Source organism: Lepidochelys kempii, chromosome 1 (genome assembly GCF_965140285.1).
Source record: "Lepidochelys kempii isolate rLepKem1 chromosome 1, rLepKem1.hap1, whole genome shotgun sequence".
NCBI lineage: Eukaryota > Metazoa > Chordata > Testudines > Cheloniidae > Lepidochelys > Lepidochelys kempii.
The window spans coordinates 221,243,186-221,260,911 of NC_136380.1; the positions used below are offsets into that span (position 1 = coordinate 221,243,186).

The following is a 17,726-nucleotide window of genomic DNA, read 5'->3' on the forward strand; positions in this document are numbered from 1 at the left end:
AGCTGCTTTCATCATGCCCCCCCTCACATAAAACACCACATACACACAACCTGACAACCTGCCCTGTATAGAGGAAAGGGACACAGACTCAATCATACATGGAGGTGAGGGTTCCAAGGATGGTTAAACTGGGAGGCTGGTGCAGGGAGGAAGGGAGAGAGAGAGAGAGAGAGAGAAATAGTGGTATTCTACTCAAAAACTGCCCACAATCCCAAAGTAGTTGGATGTTTCTGCTAAAATGATCAGGAGGGCAAGAGGTAAGGAAGTTGCCATTTTAATTTCCTTTATTAGGTTTCAGAGTTAACACTCTACCTGAGCTGAATGAAGAGAGCTTATCTCTCTTTTAGTGCTATAATTCCCATTTGCCTCCAAAAGCGGGAAAACAGCACTGCATCAGTTCACCGTCAGAAGGTTACCTTCACAACTGTTAGGGCTAGAATTTTATTTCAAATGAAAGCTTAAATTCTGCAGAAACTCCTACAGGCATCAGAGAAATGCTGGTACAGTGTGTCACAGAGTGTTGAATCTCTCTCTCACCCTGATTGGGGCTAGGACAGAACACTCTGGGAGAGAGAAATCTGCCTGTCCTTTCCCAACTCTCTCCTCCCCCGGCTCTCCGAAAGAGGCAGTAGTATCAACCCCTAGATGCTGTGCCAGGGAAGGCTGTGATCTCCACCATAATACTGCACTATGTGTGTTAAGTGGGGCGGGGTGGCGGGGTGTGGGGAGGAAGAGAGAATTGCAGAGGGTGTTTCTGGGGGTGAGTATAGGTGGATGCTTCAAGAATATGCATTGAGCTGTGCATCCACCTATACTCACCTCCAGAAACACCCTCTGCAATTCTCCCTCCCATGAGTGTGGATCTGTGAGATGTGTGTATGAAGGGGTGAAGGTTGGTATTATGGGATGTGTTTGGGGCTATTTATCAAGGTGTACCCAATGCCATGGATGGATTATTGTGGTTGCAATGTAGGAAAACTGTGTAAAGAGGATAGGATATGTGTGTGTGTGCTCCCATGGATGTACTGTATTTACATAAACCCACTACACCTCTGCACTTACCCACTCACATAGGTGTGAACACAAATGCCATGCATGTGTGTGTGTGTGTATATATATATTTTGCAGGTTTGAATTATTATCTAAATAATTGGTATTGCAGAATAAGGGCCCTGTGTTGCAAACGTACACAGAATTTTGCTCCTGGGCAGGTAGTCCCATTGGATTCAATAGGGACTGCTCATGTGAGTAAAGTCACTTGTTGGACCCTAGGTAATAGCTGCATAGCCTTACATGTCACTGATATTGTGTTAGCTCCTGGAGGCAAATTATAGAACAGTACTGTGTCGATGGGAAATAATCACTAATGACAGCCATTTAATATAATTATGTTTTTTTCTATTTCAGGAATGGTTAATATTTGTAGGCATATGTTGTGTACAGAGATAACATTTTACATTAAGTGGAAATGAATTAATTAAACTAGGCAAATCATTATATAGCCACATGACTATAACAAAAGGATGCAATAATGAATAATGTTCCTGCAGTGGTGCATAATAGAGGAAGGAAAATGGTTTTCCACTTTAATATTAAATATTTTACTCCTGATTATTTCAGAAACCCAGAAATCCACAGCAGTTAAAAAAACAGGTACAACACGTTGTAAAATTCTGAATATTACAATATTCTTACATATATATTATATTCCCATATAGAAATTGAGGAGATGTACTGAAGATGGCAAACAAATAATATCTTAGTATTGATTCCACTCGGTGTGATAAGGTAAAACAGATTCAACCTGTTTTCTCGAATAAATTTGCATCTATTGACATTTACAAAGTTTTGATGTGGTTTAAGAATGGTATATGCTTGGATTATGTCAATGGGAAACATGATCAATGGTATTGATATGCTGAAATCCTAAATAGAAATTTATTCTGATGAAAATATTTTGTTTTCTCCTTTGGGAGGCTTTGAAACAGGTATAAGCTCCTGTCTTCTGCAGGCTAAACAAACTCAGAGAAGGCACCAAAACCCCATTTCTTTGTTCTGTCTGAACTTGGAAAAAAATCGAAAGGCCAAAAGAATCCCCAAAGTGTGTTGTGATTATGATTTCCATTATGTGTAAATGGGGTTTTATAGCCGGAGAGACTTTACAGACCCCTCTCTACAAAATCCCTTTAACGAATAATCCATGAATGGGGACAGGCAGTATAATCCTTTCAGCCTGAACTGGTTTCAGCCTGAACTGGTTGTGTGTGCAGGCATGTGGGAGCCTGTGTGTGTTTTGGAGTGTGGGCGATGTCTATACATTCACTGCAGGGCAGGCTTAATTGTATAGCTTCAATCGCTCCTGTATCCCACGAAGGGAAAATACCCTCTTGTGGTGCGAGATACAATTTGTCATGTCCTTTCTTGTATCACATTATTACAGCGGTTCTGGATTCTGTCTAGCCGACCTTTCTCACATCAACCCGTTTCTCCTGTTACACTGCTGCAAACGCACCGGCATCTCTGGATCTGTAACTGAAAGGAGACTTTCTCTGGGTCTGAGCTGGATGGTTATAGTCTCACTAAAGCCCACTGCGAGCGCTGCCCCACGGATCCTAGTGGGAACTTTGCGGAGTAAGGAGCTCGGGAATGGTCCCCGCTTTGGTCATATTTGCACTTCTTCTTCCCTGCCATTTCTCCATGCAGAACCCTTCCCCATCCCCACCCGCACCCCAGGACCAGATTCAGATCCCAGTGAAACCAGCGTGAACCCGGAATAGACCCACTGGGTCTGCTTGGGGGTGACTGAGGTCCGAGGGGGAGAATTTCCACGGTGAAGTCATCTACCTGCCGTGCCCTTCTCCCCCGCTGCAGCCCCCCCACCCCCCACCCCGGACTCCCACGCAGGTCCCACCCCCGGGAGGCATGTGCCCCGGAGCATCCCCTTGTCCCCCGGGGGCCGCCGCCGCCGCGAGGGGCAGGGCTGGGCGAGGGGCAGGGCGGCTGGCCGGGGCGGGCCGTGCTTGCCAGGCAGGGATGCTGTAGCCTGGTAACCGGGGAGGCTGCTGGCTGTTTGCATTGGGGGGCGCGGGGAAGCAGGGATCCTCTTTGACGTCAAGCCTAATGCTCGCTCGTTCATATCCGGGTCCCCGCGCGGTTCCCCGGGGCTCGGCTGGGCTGCCTGTCGCGGCGCAGCAGGCGGCGGCCGGGGGCAGCCCGGAGCTGGCCGGCTCGGAGGGAGGGGAGCGCAGCATGCCCGCCGCCTCCCCTGCGCCTCCCGCCCGCCGCTGCCCATGGAGATCGCGCTGGTGACTTTGGAGAACGGAGGCGCCACGGCCATCGGGGGAGGAGGCGAGGATGCGGGGGGCGGCCGGGCGCGGCGGCGGGGGGACCGGCTCCACGTCCCCAACTCCGCCGCCGCCCCCGCTTGGCTGAACGGCTGCCGCGGCGCCCCGGAGCTGGAGCAGGAGCAGGAGCAGCCCCGGGCGGGCAGCGCCGGCTGCCGAAGCAGGAGCGCCAGCCCCGGCAGCGCCGGCCGGAGGGTGCCCGCTCCCCGGGGCGCCTCGCCGCCGCCTGCTGCCGCCGAGCCGGGCGGGGGCGAGGAGGAGGCGATGGTGCTGCCGGAGGAAGGCGGGCACCGCTTGGGCATGGGCATGGGCATGGCCGCGGCGGCCGAGGCGGAGGCGGAGGCGAGCCAGCGCGCCCTGCACCATCAGCGGGTGCTGATCAACATCTCCGGGCTGCGCTTCGAGACGCAGCTGGGCACCCTCAACCAGTTCCCGGACACGCTGCTGGGCGACCCGGACAAGCGCATGCGGTACTTCGACCCGCTGCGCAACGAGTACTTCTTCGACCGGAACCGGCCCAGCTTCGACGGGATCCTCTACTTCTACCAGTCCGGGGGCAAGCTGCGCCGGCCGGTCAACGTCTCCATCGACGTCTTCGCCGACGAGATCCGCTTCTACCAGCTGGGCGAGGAGGCCATGGAGCGGTTCCGGGAGGACGAGGGCTTCATCCAGGAGCAGGAGAAGCCCCTGCCCCGCAACGAGTTCCAGCGCCAGGTGTGGCTCATCTTCGAGTACCCGGAGAGCTCCAGCTCCGCCCGGGGCATCGCCATCGTCTCGGTGCTGGTGATCCTCATCTCCATCATCACCTTCTGCCTGGAGACCCTGCCCGAGTTCCGGGACGAGCGGGAGCTGCAGGCCCCCCTGCCCCCGCCCGGGGCAGCCCTGAACGGCACCGCCGGGGAGGCCCCCCCGATGCAGCCCCCCAGCAGCCTGACCGACCCCTTCTTCATCATCGAGACCACCTGCGTGATCTGGTTCACCTTCGAGCTGCTGGTGCGCTTCTTCGCCTGCCCCAGCAAGCCCGAGTTCTCCAGGAACATCATGAACATCATCGACATCGTGGCCATCATCCCCTACTTCATCACCCTGGGCACCGAGCTGGCTCAGGAGCAGCAGGAGCCCGGGGCCCCCAGCACCGCCAGCAACAACAACGGGGGCCAGCAGCAAGCCATGTCCCTGGCCATCCTCAGGGTCATCCGCCTGGTCAGGGTCTTCAGGATCTTCAAGCTCTCCAGACACTCCAAGGGGCTGCAGATCCTGGGGCAGACTTTGAAAGCCAGCATGCGGGAGCTGGGGCTCCTCATCTTCTTCCTTTTCATCGGGGTGATCCTCTTCTCCAGCGCCGTGTACTTTGCCGAGGCGGACGACCCAGACTCCCATTTCTCCAGCATCCCCGACGCTTTCTGGTGGGCCGTGGTGACCATGACCACGGTGGGCTATGGGGACATGAGGCCTGTCACCGTAGGCGGCAAGATCGTCGGCTCCTTGTGTGCCATCGCTGGCGTGCTGACCATAGCCCTGCCCGTACCTGTCATCGTGTCCAACTTCAACTACTTCTACCACCGAGGAACTGACAACGAAGAGCAGCAGTCTGTTCTCAAGGAGGAGCCCAGCAGCGCTCAGGGCAGCTCAGCTGGGGGGGAGCTGAAGAGAAGTCGCAGTAAAAACTCTCTGAACAAATCTGTTGTGCACTTGGAAAACAGTGAGGGGATCAACAACGGCACTGGATCCTTAGAGAAAACCAATATCAAAGCTAAAAGCAACCTAGATCTTAGAAAATCCCTCTATGCACTCTGTCTGGACACCAACAGGGAAACAGACCTGTAAGGAAGGGAATGGATTTGGGTTCTGAGGTACAGCAGGATTTGTTGATGTTGGATATATATATAAATTTTTTTGTATCACTTAGACAGTATTTTAAGTCAGCCTATATTTTATAATTGAACAGACCTCTAGGAGTACATGTTTTTATGTTCTTTTTTCCACCACATAAAGGGCCACCTATTTTTAAAATAGACTAAGAATAAGCTACACTCCATGATGCAGGAGCTGGTAAATTATTACAGTGCAAACTGGTGTTATTTGTAGACACTTACTTTAGCAAACTGTGATTTTAAATGCGTCATTTGTAACTAATTCACTTGCTCAAAGTTTAGTATTAAAAGATTGGGAGGGGCAGTTGTGTATGGAAAATGAATGGATTTTTTTGGTACTGTAGTTTCAAACTGAAATTATTCCACTATATTTTATATATGTGTAATTGTATTTAAGAATGAATGGGGTATTTATTTTCCTGTGAAATATGACTTCATTAAAGCACTAGAAACATTAGCTAAGAAACACTTTCAGATTTCTCCCTTGTGATCAGTACAGATCTGGTTATCTAGTATGTGAAGTGAATTTGCTGCTTTTAACCCTTTAGCAGAAAACTTTTGATTTGTTGTTGAGAAAATGTTAGGTTTTTGTGAGCCTTAAATGATTAAATATTGTAGATATATTTCTTTATAAGTACTTTTATTAACAACCTTACTGTTTCAGAATTGCTAATAATTCAGCCCTGTGCTTTTTATTCCAGAAAAAAATGGTGACGCTTTTTGTTTGTTTGTTTCTTTTTCTACCACTGGTATAATTTGGAGATTTTTTTATAGGCTATTGTCCGCTGCTCCTAGTTTTTATCCAAGTGCACAACAGATCAAAAACAGTGGGAACGGGAGGAAACAACTTGAAAGCTAATCATGTGTGCGGTATCTGCAAAGCTTTTTCAATTTACACTCCAGATTTCTTTAGCACATGAATCAGGCACATTGCGTACCCATGCCATTTGTATAAATGGCTTGCTGTTTTTCATGATAATATTTCCCAAACGGGTGGCACTTAGAGTCTGACATGGCACAGAGTGCTACTTAAATAACCATCATGTGGCTTATGTCTTGGACTGAGGAGGAAAGAACCATCTTTCATCAAAATGTTTTCTTTTCGTTATTTCAAAGCAAAACCGTCACAAAGCTCTGGATTTTACAGTTTCAATCTTCCTAAATGACAATGACAGACCATCTTCATTTTGATGACATGGCACTGTGCAGCTACCTTAATGAACACTGAAATGAAGTTGATTCGTTACTTCAAATCGAAACGCTACGTTATCATTTCTGTTGCAAAGAGCTTACAATTTTTTTTACAAACTCCTGTTGCACTGCTGAAGGATGTTTCATGCCTTTATCATGGCAAGATTAGCAGGTCATGGAAGAGAAGTCTTGATTGTCAGCGCTCAAGGTTTGTTTTTATCAAATTTTCAATGCACTTAATAGTTACTTAAGACAAGAATCTATTGTATGCAATACAGTATTGTATGCACTGTTAGTGTAAATCAACCTTGCAAAAATTTCCTTTAATGCTCCATAATCCATGCACAATATCTACCCACCCATCCTTTACCATGATTGATGCTAAGGAAAAAAAAGTGATATTTTTCCCTCCTGTTCCAAAAAATATGATTCATGCCAGGTGAGCAGGCAAGCAGAATCTTTTCAAGATGGTGTAAAGAAATATCACATAAGGCCCAACTCAAAGCCAGGGACAATTTGCCTGAGAAAGGCGTGCAGGATTCTCCCCGTTGGCATTAGACCTTTGTCTTTTAGTTTGAATGCGATGCTGTAGTCTGTTTAGAAATCATTCACAACAGAAGTTACAAATAAAGGGCCCGATCCTGATGCATTCCTGTTATAGGCAAACCTTTCTTTTTTTTCCAGTGGGAGTTCTGCCTCCATGAGAAGTGCAGCCTAAAGTGCAGGTTGAGCAAAAATGTTTTTAAAAATAGGTGGCACAGTCTGCCTACTGCAGCTTTTAAGGTCTTGATCCTTTAAGGCCTTATCAGAGTTGCCTTTATGGGCAAATAGTCCCACTGACTTCAGTTAGTCCTTTTTTGAGATACCTGAGTGGGGCTTGCAGGATCAGGCCTTGACTATGTCTCCCTGTCGCCATTACCCCAGTTCTCCCTCCCTAGTGTTCTCCATTGTTTGTTCTCCCGCTTTGGTCTTGTATTCAGGTTAGACTGTAATCTCTTCAGGGAAGGGACCTGAATGTCTCTATAGTGCCTGGCAAACCAATGGGGTCCTGATCCTGTTTAGGTTCTCTGGCCACTAATGCAATAAAAATAGTACATACTAAATGCAGTCAATGAAGTAGCACTGGTGTAAAATTGGTTCAGGTGAGAGCAGAATCAGACCCAATGAGTTTGGGGAGGTAGCATAGAACTTAGTCCTGCAAGGTGCAAAGTGTCCTTAAAGTCCAATTAAGTCAATTGGCCAAATTTTGCCTTCAGTTATGCTGGATGGTCCCTGGGGTAATTGAGGGGAGCATTTCTCTGGGATGAGTTGTGGGTGCTCAGCATCCATCAAGATTGGGCCCTAGGAAAGCAAAGGAGTCTGCTTCTGCACAATGCTGTTTACAAGCTCATCAGATCATTCTTCATCCTTCAGTCTGAACGCTCAAATGGACTGTCTAATGCTTTCTCTTGGTATTTGACTGTCTCACGTGCTGTGTTTTTCCCCAATAAAAGGAAAGAGCTGTCAAATAAAAGGGAAACCAATTATTCTTCAGATATGATTGAAAATATTTGTTTCGCTTGGCTTTTTAAACTGTCAATCACACATTTAGATTTCATGGCTTTTCAAGGACAAGAGATTGCTGGAGGCTTATTAGGCAGAAAGAGATAGAGCCTGCAAGGTGCTGAGGATTGGGATTCAAGAAGTGCTTAGGCCCTGGTTCATCAACACACTTAAGCATGTGCTTAAGTCCCATTGCCTTCAGTAACTATTCAGGTGCTTGAAGCTAAGTATGTGCCTAAATGGGGACTTAGAGCCCTTAGTTCCCATTGACTTCAAGGGGAGGAATTGGGAGCCTTAGTCCTTTTCGGAATGTGCTTCATGGGTTGCAAGACTGGGCCTTAAGTGCTGTGTGGTACACCAGGATCAGAACTCAGCTTTCCACGTTTCCTATCATATTCCACTATTCTTATTATAAATGAGTACCTGCAGCCCTTACTCCTGAGAGTAATCCTTCCTCACTCAAACAGTCTCATTAAAGTCAGCAGCACTAACCACTCTAGCAGGAACTATTTGCATGAATAAGAGTTGCAAGTTTGTGTCCTGACTGAGAATATCTATAAATAAATTTCCAGTAGAGAGGGCCTGGTTCTGCTCCCATTGACTTCACTGGCAAAGCTCTCATTGATTTCAGTGGGAGCAGGCTCTGGCATTGATCACTCCTATATGCAGTGCTGAAGAGGTAAAACAATGAGGAGGAACAAATTGTTACCCAATTTACTGCTGCAAAAGAAAATCGGGGGAGAGGGGGAGGGAAGGAGGAGAAAACCAAAATTAGAAAGTTCACACATTATGAGTGAAATTTGGAGAGAGTTAATGCTGCTTTCACCCATTCTCCACCATTTCAGGAAGAAAATCTGCCGCAGACCATTATTGATTTTATGTTAGCTGACCTGGAAATTAACAACAAACTTAAAAACCTCTTTAATCCAATCCAAGGCACAAAATGTAAGAGTTTAGTAAAAAAGAAATCAATCAAAGTTTGAAAATAATAGTGGTTATTGGTCAGGACTTCTGGGCAATGTACTGCATCATGTGAGGTCTCAAGATCAACCTTCTTCAGTCACTGAAACATATGTAATGGTTATTAATGACTTGTCATTTGGGGCAGGATGATACAAGGTATTGAAAAGCACTAGCCTTTCATTTCTGGGATGCTGGCTTGAATCATACCTTGGGTCACCAGCGACACGAGTTTTGGTTGCTCAGCCTGATCACTAGTGGACATTCTTGCACATCAGAGCCTGTCATTCTACAAATGATAATACCATAACTAACAGTTCTAGAACCCCCTTTATCCCCAAAGTGCTTTCTGAACAATGGATACTGTATTCCTTTCCCACAGAGAAAAGTATAAACAGAAACACCAACTGAAAATGTCTGCAGAGAAAGGGAGCTGTATTTTCAATACAGCTTCTCTTGTGCACTGGGCCAGTAATGCTGCACAAGTGCCACTGGGCAGGGCCTGACCTGATATATAAAATAGGGATCCCGAGACCAACCCCCCCAAAGGCTGAGCAGTTCACTCTCCGTGTTCCTTTATGCTTTTCTGCACTCACACCCAGCAGTGGCAGCCTGGCTGGCTGGGGGGCAGTGCAGCCATTGGCTCTGAGCCAGCATCTGTGCTCGGTGACCTAGCTAGCCATCATTGGATGGATGGATTACCCTAAAGGCGATTTACCAAAAAATGTCAAATTATCACAATAACGTAAAAAATCTTGTAACTCCTCTGCTGAATCATCTGTCACCTCAGGTTCAGTATCACCAAGGGATTAGGTTCCCAAAGAAAGCAAGAAGGGTTGTAGCATTTGATGACATTCATGAGGGCGAAGTGAAAGACAAATCACAGCTCTGTGTTTTGGCTACAGTGTGGCATGAAGAATGTCACTCGCTACCTTGCAGAAAGCAGCTGAATAGCAGGGGCCAAATTCCATGCTGTTTTACACCCTATGCCCAGGTGCATTGATATACATTTGGCTCCACTGACATTTGCATCACATGCTTCTGTCCCTTCCCATATTTTGAGCACCTCAAACTTTAAAGCCCCACGTACTGACAGCTGCTCATCTCAAAAAGTGAGACCTTAAGCATCCTGACTGTGCCTCCCCTCACCACCCTCTCCCTTACCATCCTGAGAGCGCCCCACTTACAGACCTAATGTGTGCCAACCTGAGAGCCCTCATCTTTACCATGCAGCTTTACCTCACTTCTCTCTCAAATCACGCCCACCTGCAACCCAGATAGTGGGAGGCAGGGAAGCCCACTACAATATTATATATTCCATATAGGTGATATGTACAGTGTAATCTTGCTGCTCCAGCCTTCAATAACCAGTACAATGGCAAATCCTCATAATCAGGTTTGTAGTTTGCTTGCACTCGGTTACAACAGGGTTGATGAGGGCATTAGAAATACGATGGCTAGGTAGACAGTAGTGCAGACAATTGAGGGTCTGCAGCTATGCTAGGAGCAGGGTCAGCAGCGGTGACATTCCAGGCTGTGTGTACAGTAGAATTTCATTCCCTGCACTGGTGTCATTCCAGCACTTGGTTATCTTCAGACATCACAGATCCATGCCAAGGTTCTCTTTGCCCTCCCTAAAGTTAGTAGGGATTAGTGAGATTCTACTCTACTTAATTCTTTTGGGCAAGCTCAAGGCACTTTTAAATCTTTCCCTCCTCCCTCTCTCCCCTGCTGAATCTGCATATCCCTTCACATAGCTGGAAATGCATGTGATTTTTGTGGACAGCTGAAAAGAGATTTGCATGATAGAAAGAGCGTAGCCTTGTAATTTCTCTCTCTTGTTAAATGTTTTGGAAATCTGAGGGGGAGTAATTGCGGGAAGTTTTTAATGTGAACGAACTTTATGATTTTTTTTTTTTTTTTTTGCTTTAGGAAACACTATAATTTTCAAGGCATAAAAGGGTTATTTAAAGATGAGAAAAGTTAATGTGAAAAATAGTTTGTTGTTATACAGTGAAATTGCTGAACATTTCAATTAGATAAAGTAACCATTAGTGCAGTGGTAAGTTTCAGACTGCTTGCCAAATGATTAATTAGGAAGACATGATCAGTCTGAAAAGAGACCTTTAATGATAATAATAATCATCATAATAATAAACAACAAACACCCAGCTTTTGTATAGCACTTTTCATCTGTAGATCTCAAAGCCTTTTGTGAAGGAGGCCAATATCATGATCCCCATTTTACAGATGGGGAAACTGAGGCACACAGAGGCAACACAACTTTGTCTAAGATAGCATGGTCTGGAGGAATGAGCTCATGGCTGGTTCTGAATTCTAACTCAGCCACTGACTCATTGTGTGACCCTGGGCAAGGCACTTTGAATGTCTTGCTCAGTTTCCCCATCTTTAAGTGAGATTGACCCATGTACCTCTCTGGAGTGTTGTGAAGTGGAACTAGTTAACAGATCTCCATTGCTTGGAATAGGTAAAGCACCATGTAAGCACTAAATACTATTATTATTAAATACACAGATATTAAATATTATTAGTAGCTGTGGGGTTTTTTAGCATATTCTGCTGATTTTATATATATATATTTAATGCAGAATGAACTTGACTGAATATTAGTATGGTCGGAAGTGTCTCAGATTTTGGTTTTACCTAAATTTTGGCCATCTTGCTTTGCCATTGAATTCATACCTTGTTAAGCAGGTACTGTACTGAGGGGAATGGACAGAAATAGTATCTAAGAGATATGTGATAAAAGCAAGAGTGTAGGATCAAAAGTGGCTGGGTCAGAAGTGTGGGGAGAAATCGTAATGCAAGGCCTGGAAGCTCCAGGGATTTCAATGTGGTGTTTACACTGACTAATGCCAGTGGGGACCTGTGTGGGTTCTATTCCTATTGAGGGATCTGGAAGTTTTGTCAAGGAGGAGACCTGAAGTCTCCTACCCATCCTGTGTCTCCCAACAAAGCAAACCTGTGCACATTCAGCTTTAGATGACAGAGGGGTGTAGATGCACCTGCTGTGGACCGGCAGTGGAGCAGAGTTCAGTGTCCATGGGAAGAAGCTGGATCCACTAGGAATAGTGGACTATGGGTCCCATATTATATTGACTCTGTCAACATGACCTTATTTTATATGTTGTCAGTTTCCATAGATTGGAAAGGGTTGTTGCTGTAGAGTCCAGTTTGGTTCTGGATGTCCCCCATCCACCCAGCGATGCCATTCAACAGAGGCCCAAACTGGTTGAATTCTAGGGAAGGGCTTCTGTGACTTTAACAAAGAGGGGAGGATGCTGCTGCTTTACCTTATGTTCTACACTAACCTTCTTGTATCCCACCCACACAGCAACACTGTAGACTGGCTATTGGCATTTTAACCACCTGGTAGTTAAGCTGCCAATGGCCATTGTATACTAGCTGGAGCTTCGCTGGACTTAGAAATGATGGGAAATCTTGCAAGTGTCAGAAGAATTCTCTTGGAACCCTAGGGACATTCTCTTTGTCAGTAATTGCTATACTGTGGTCTATAGGAAATAAACCATTACTAGAACTCTCTTGTAACTCTGGGGAAAAGCGTAAAGTCCACTAGAACACCCCTCCTAACACAGGGAAGCTGACTCAGATCCAAACACAGCAGGAGGGGTTTGCCTTCACCCCTTCACAATTCAGGATGTTCGTTCAGGTCCATTGTTATTGGAAATAACCTCAAATAGTCAATTATCATGTCTTAGTATTTTGAAGCACTTGGAGGAATGATATGTTTGAAACACATGCTTGCCTCAGAAAACAGGCTCAGATTTGTGAGAGGACAGAACTGCAGTTCATGGACCAGTCTCATCCCCGGTGGAAGTGGACATAACTCCCATTGGAGTTAGTAGCAGATGTGCCCATTATGGAGTGAATTTATGCCTTTTTACTGATTCCTCTGCAGTGAGAAGCTGCTAAATATAGAATTAAAAATGGCAATGGACAATGAAGTGTAAATTTCAACTAGCTTAGGGGACAAATTCTGCTCTCAGGTCCACCAGTGTAAATCTGGAGTAACTCCACTGAAGTGAACCTTTGACCCTCCCCTGGGTCCTGCTCAGGTAGACCTGGGAATGGTCTGTTTTCACTTCATCCTTAATATACCTATTCAGCTGGGCTCTCACTTATATGGCTAGTAGGATGAGTGGACGTGTTGGTGCAGGGAGAGGGAGAGTGTGTGGGGACCCAACCGTGCTTATTCCATATGCTTGACATGCAAAATGGCTAGATTGCACATTTTTTTGTATTTCCATATTTAGTTCACACCCTGAATAGGAGTTATAAGGAGACTAGTCCCAAAGTGATTATACCTGGTGGGGACCAAAATCAGGTGATGAAATCATCTAGGGTTGATGATTGGTGTGAAATTGACATGCCACGGCATTGCACTCCCCTTTCTGGGGAGGACTCCTAGAGCCAGATGCCTAGCTGCTTAGCTGTCTGTTTTTAATTCCAGGATTGGGGAGTAGGCTTGGATTTTAGTGCCTCATGTAGGATTTTTTCCTATATTCGGTAATACACCCTAACGTGCAGGAATCAGGCCTTAATAAAGGTCTCACATAAAATCCATTGTTCATAAATTAAAACTAAAGAGTTCTCGTTGCTCGTTTTCAAACTGTATTACCATGACTGTGCCATCGCAGGGTCCAAAAAATGGTTTCTCGGTATCATTGGACCAGGGTTGTAGACATGGGCCAATATGACATACCTGAAATTTGTTTTCCCTTTTAAAAGTACTTTGTGATTTTTCCCCCCAATCTAATGTACATCTGATGTCGGGCTTCCCATACGAGAATGGTTACAGTGAGGTTGACATTTTTAGAAATATGTGCGAATGGAAAATATCCCGGGAGAGCTGCCAATAGCAGATTCTGTGAAGTTTTAGTCTCCCATGAATAGGAAACATGATACAGGTACATTTCCTGAAAAGGAGCCTAATTAATGAAGTTGGTTCTTTAGGTGTGTGTAGTTCTTGCCTTCTGTATTTAGGGAAAGAGTAGAAATGAATTCTGGCACATCTGATATAGTGAGGACACAGTCAGTTTCCTTTTCTTACCAAAGGATAAGCAACCAATCTTACATTTACTTCCCAGAAGAAGGAAAAATATCTGTGCTGCAAACGACAATGGTGAAAAGAGGATTTTCCAAGGTTTAAACCTGATGGCAGTGAAAAAATTGGTTAATACTGTTCTTGGGTCTAATTCACCACTGCATTACTCCAGTTTTATGCTGGTGTAATTGGAGTAAACCAGCATAAAACAGGGCTAGCACAGAGGTGAATCAGGCCCGGGGCCTTTTATTGTACACGGAAACACTAGAATTATAAGAATGAATGGGGCTGATTAATAGTACTGGGCATGGCAACCAGGTTTATAGGCTTCCCAGGGTGCTTGTTTTAATTACCTTATTAAATCAACTATGGAGTTAGCATACAGAAGTATTTTACACTGAGCAGGCCAAATTCTGCTGTCAGTTACAGAGGTGCAACCTGATTAAAGTTAATGGGGTTGCACGTGGGGTAAGTCAGCACAGAACTCAGTTCATGTGATTTGTACGGGTGCATCCTAAGAACAGATTTTGGCCCACTGTATGCTAATGCCCTCGTGCTGTCATTGCGATAGGTAGTATTGCTGAATAACAGGGAAAAAAACATCACATTGGCTTTAGCTCGTGCTGATTTTTCTTTTTCGTCTCTCTTTTGCTATGTAACAAACAGTGATTAGAGGGAAATTACAAAATACCAGTGGGAAGTAGGGGTCTGTTATAACACTGGAAAATAATAACCTTGCATTAAGATAGTTCCTCCCATCCAGTGATTCCGGAGCCTTTTACAAACATTCCGCCTGCTCCACAGCCCACTGAAATCAACAGAGAGACTCCCATTGATTTCAGTGGGCTGTGGATCAGGCCTATTAAACCTCACAACACCCTTAGGAGGGAGCTAAATTATATTAGCCCCTTTTTACACATTAGGAAAATGAAACACAGAAAGATCAATAGTCGGATTTTGTCCAGCTGCACAGCTGGGTGGGTGGCTGGGTTACAAAGAAACTAGCTCTACCCCCATTTGCTTTTTGCACCCCCAGACAGCAGTAGGGACACAGTTGCAGCCCCTTTGCTTCCTGGACCTCCGGGATTGCTTATTTATTTTAATTGCAGGGGCACAAGAGCCCCTAAATGGGGTTGGGTGATGCCTCCCCACGCCATGCATCAAGCAGCTATGTATGCTGCACCTCGAGAATTGGCATAGGAGTTGGCGTGCTCCTCCATGGAGGAAAAACTTTTCCTAGAACTTTCCTTCAGGTAGTGGAGCTCCACATTGTCCTCAATACAGGGCTTTGCTTACAGGGCACAACTGAACCCTAAGCACCCTGCCCAAGGGCACACAACCTCAGGGCCAGGAGTAAGACACACAGTTCCTGAGCCTGAGTCTTATGCCTTAACTCCAAGGATTTAGGACCAGATTCTTGAAGGTATTTAAAGCCTACAGGTGCAGACAGAGGTGCCTCGTAGGACACTTTTGAAAATCCCAGTAGGTGCTTATCTGCATCTTTAGGCATCTAAATACCTTTAAAAAATTTAAAAGTCTGGCCTGCAGTCACTCTGGTCATTTGGTATGTTACACTGCTTCATTGTGCTGCTCTTTTTTTTTTGGTGCAGTAGCTGTATGAAAAGGGTTAAGAGCTCCCTCATTAGGGGTCTCTTCCAACACCCCTTGGAGTCACTAGAAACACTCCCATTGAATCAGGCACGAGGGCCTAGATTCGCAATGGAACTTAGGCATTGGTTTGCTCCGTGTCCCAAGAGCCAGTGCACTAGGTGGGGAGCCGCCTAAACTAGCCAGTGGGTGATGTCAGTGAGAAGGGTGTGTGCTAAGCCCCACCCCTCTCAGAGAGACAGTTGCCTACATCCCAGCTGCAGGGCGGCGATAATCTCAGCTAGCTATTTACAACCAGGAACCACTGTCCTGGAGTTAGGCGGTTCAGGTGCCTCAGGAGTTTCTCAGAAGAATTGCTTACGCAGGCAGTAACTACAGGCAGAGGAGGAGGCAGCCACACCACCCGTCTTTTCTCCTCCCTATTGCTGGAGGGGAGGGTGGGAGAATGGATTTGAACAGGGCTCATCCACCCCTCTAACGACTGAGCTATGGGGTAATCTGAGGTGGGGGCTCCCTCAATCTCTTCTGTTCTTCTTTCGTATGGCAAGAGAGGTGATGATTAATGTTCAAATAACCAAGCCCAGATTAGTGAGCCAGTAGGTAGCTGTTGAAGCTGTTCCACTGTGGATAGATCATTATGGAGAGATTGGAGCAGGGACGAGGCACCCAGGATCTCCCACATGGGTGCCCTAACACTGGACCACAGAGTCATGCTCCCTCCTGCTCTCTCACACTCCCAATGACTGTTCCACTGTGGATAAATGCTTAAAGAATCATTGGGCCAGAGAGAATGACTCTGTAGCCCAGTGATTAGGGCACCCACCTGAGAGGGCACAGACATGACCACCACCTCCTCCTCTGGTAGGATTTTGAACGGGACCCTATCTGGTAGATGGCCTCTGAGCATGCCTACCAGATCGGGCCCTGCACAGGACTAAGGTAGCCAAACACCTGTCTTCCCTGATTTGTGAATTGCTCTGGAGCTTAGGTGGAAGATAGTTCCCCAGGTGCCTAGAGTGAGGCAGCATTGCATGTACCCAGAGGTAGAAACTTAAGCCCTGTCAAGGCTGATTCCCCACTCTGGCACTTCGAGTAGAGAAGGTGGGTGCCCGCAAGGATTTTAACAATTAATACTGGCCACTCCAGGCTTATATTAAACTCCCAAGGTTACAGTTTTTCTCTGACCTTGGATGGATAGATGCTGCCACCACCCAAGTGCAGAAACCCCTTTGAGAATCCAGGAAGGCGCACTTGGGAATTCCTTCCTGTGGGGTTCCCTCAAGCCCTTTCACCCCACCTCCAGGGAAGAGCTGAGAAAAAAAAGAAGAAATCAGCTGTTGCCGCCAGCTAATTAAACAATGTGCGCAAACCTCTTAAGACACAAAAATCCAATTCTGTTCTTTAAAAAGGTAAAATTTATTAATTAAAAAAAAAGAAAGAAAATACACCTGGGAACTTAGGCATTTGCTAGATTAAAAAAATAAACAAGGACAAGGATTTAGCATCAAGAATAGCTTTCTTGAGGTCCAGCTTAAAGGTTACAAGCAGAACAAAAACACCTGAGGTTAGCACAGAGGAGTCCACAAGCCATAAAGAAATAAAAAGCGATAAACCTGATAGCATCCTCCTAGACATTTCCTGATCTACTTACATATCTGGGGTTTCAAATGAGTAGGTTATAGGTATGATACTGGGGATTTTTCATACTTGGCCCCAAGCTTCTTACAACATAGTCGTTGTCCTGTTCACTTCTCCCTGGGAGAACAACACAGACAGACAAAAGGGGTGTCTTGTTTCAATTTTTAAAAGTTCTAGCCTTTCCATTGGTTCTTTTGGCCAGGTGCCCACTCACTTCCTTTTAACGATGCATAGCAGTGAAACTTTTTAACCCTTTGTAGGTAGAGCAATTAGAGAACAGCTACTAAGTGGGATTTTATAGCTACTGGATGGTTGGGTGTCCATAAATGGGAGCAACCTCCCCCTTTCATTTATCACAGGCCCCTAGGGAACTTTCACTGCCAAAACTTAGCCGCTGAATGAGTTTATGTGCCTTCAGGGTTTGTCATGAGTTTTGTGGATCTCAGTGGAGCCTAAAAGTGCATTGTAGGTACCTACATACCT

General features: G+C 45.9%; 1 protein-coding gene across 1 annotated transcript; it reads left to right on the forward strand.

The window, feature by feature from the left end:
• Positions 1-3,097: 3,097 nt before the first annotated feature.
• On the forward strand, positions 3,098-5,197 carry LOC140899412 (potassium voltage-gated channel subfamily A member 5). Its single transcript, XM_073314920.2, has one exon. The coding sequence runs from the start codon at positions 3,291-3,293 to the stop codon at positions 5,169-5,171; it is 1,881 nt and encodes a 626-aa protein (XP_073171021.2). The 5' UTR covers positions 3,098-3,290; the 3' UTR covers positions 5,172-5,197.
• The last annotated feature ends 12,529 nt before the right edge of the window (positions 5,198-17,726 follow it).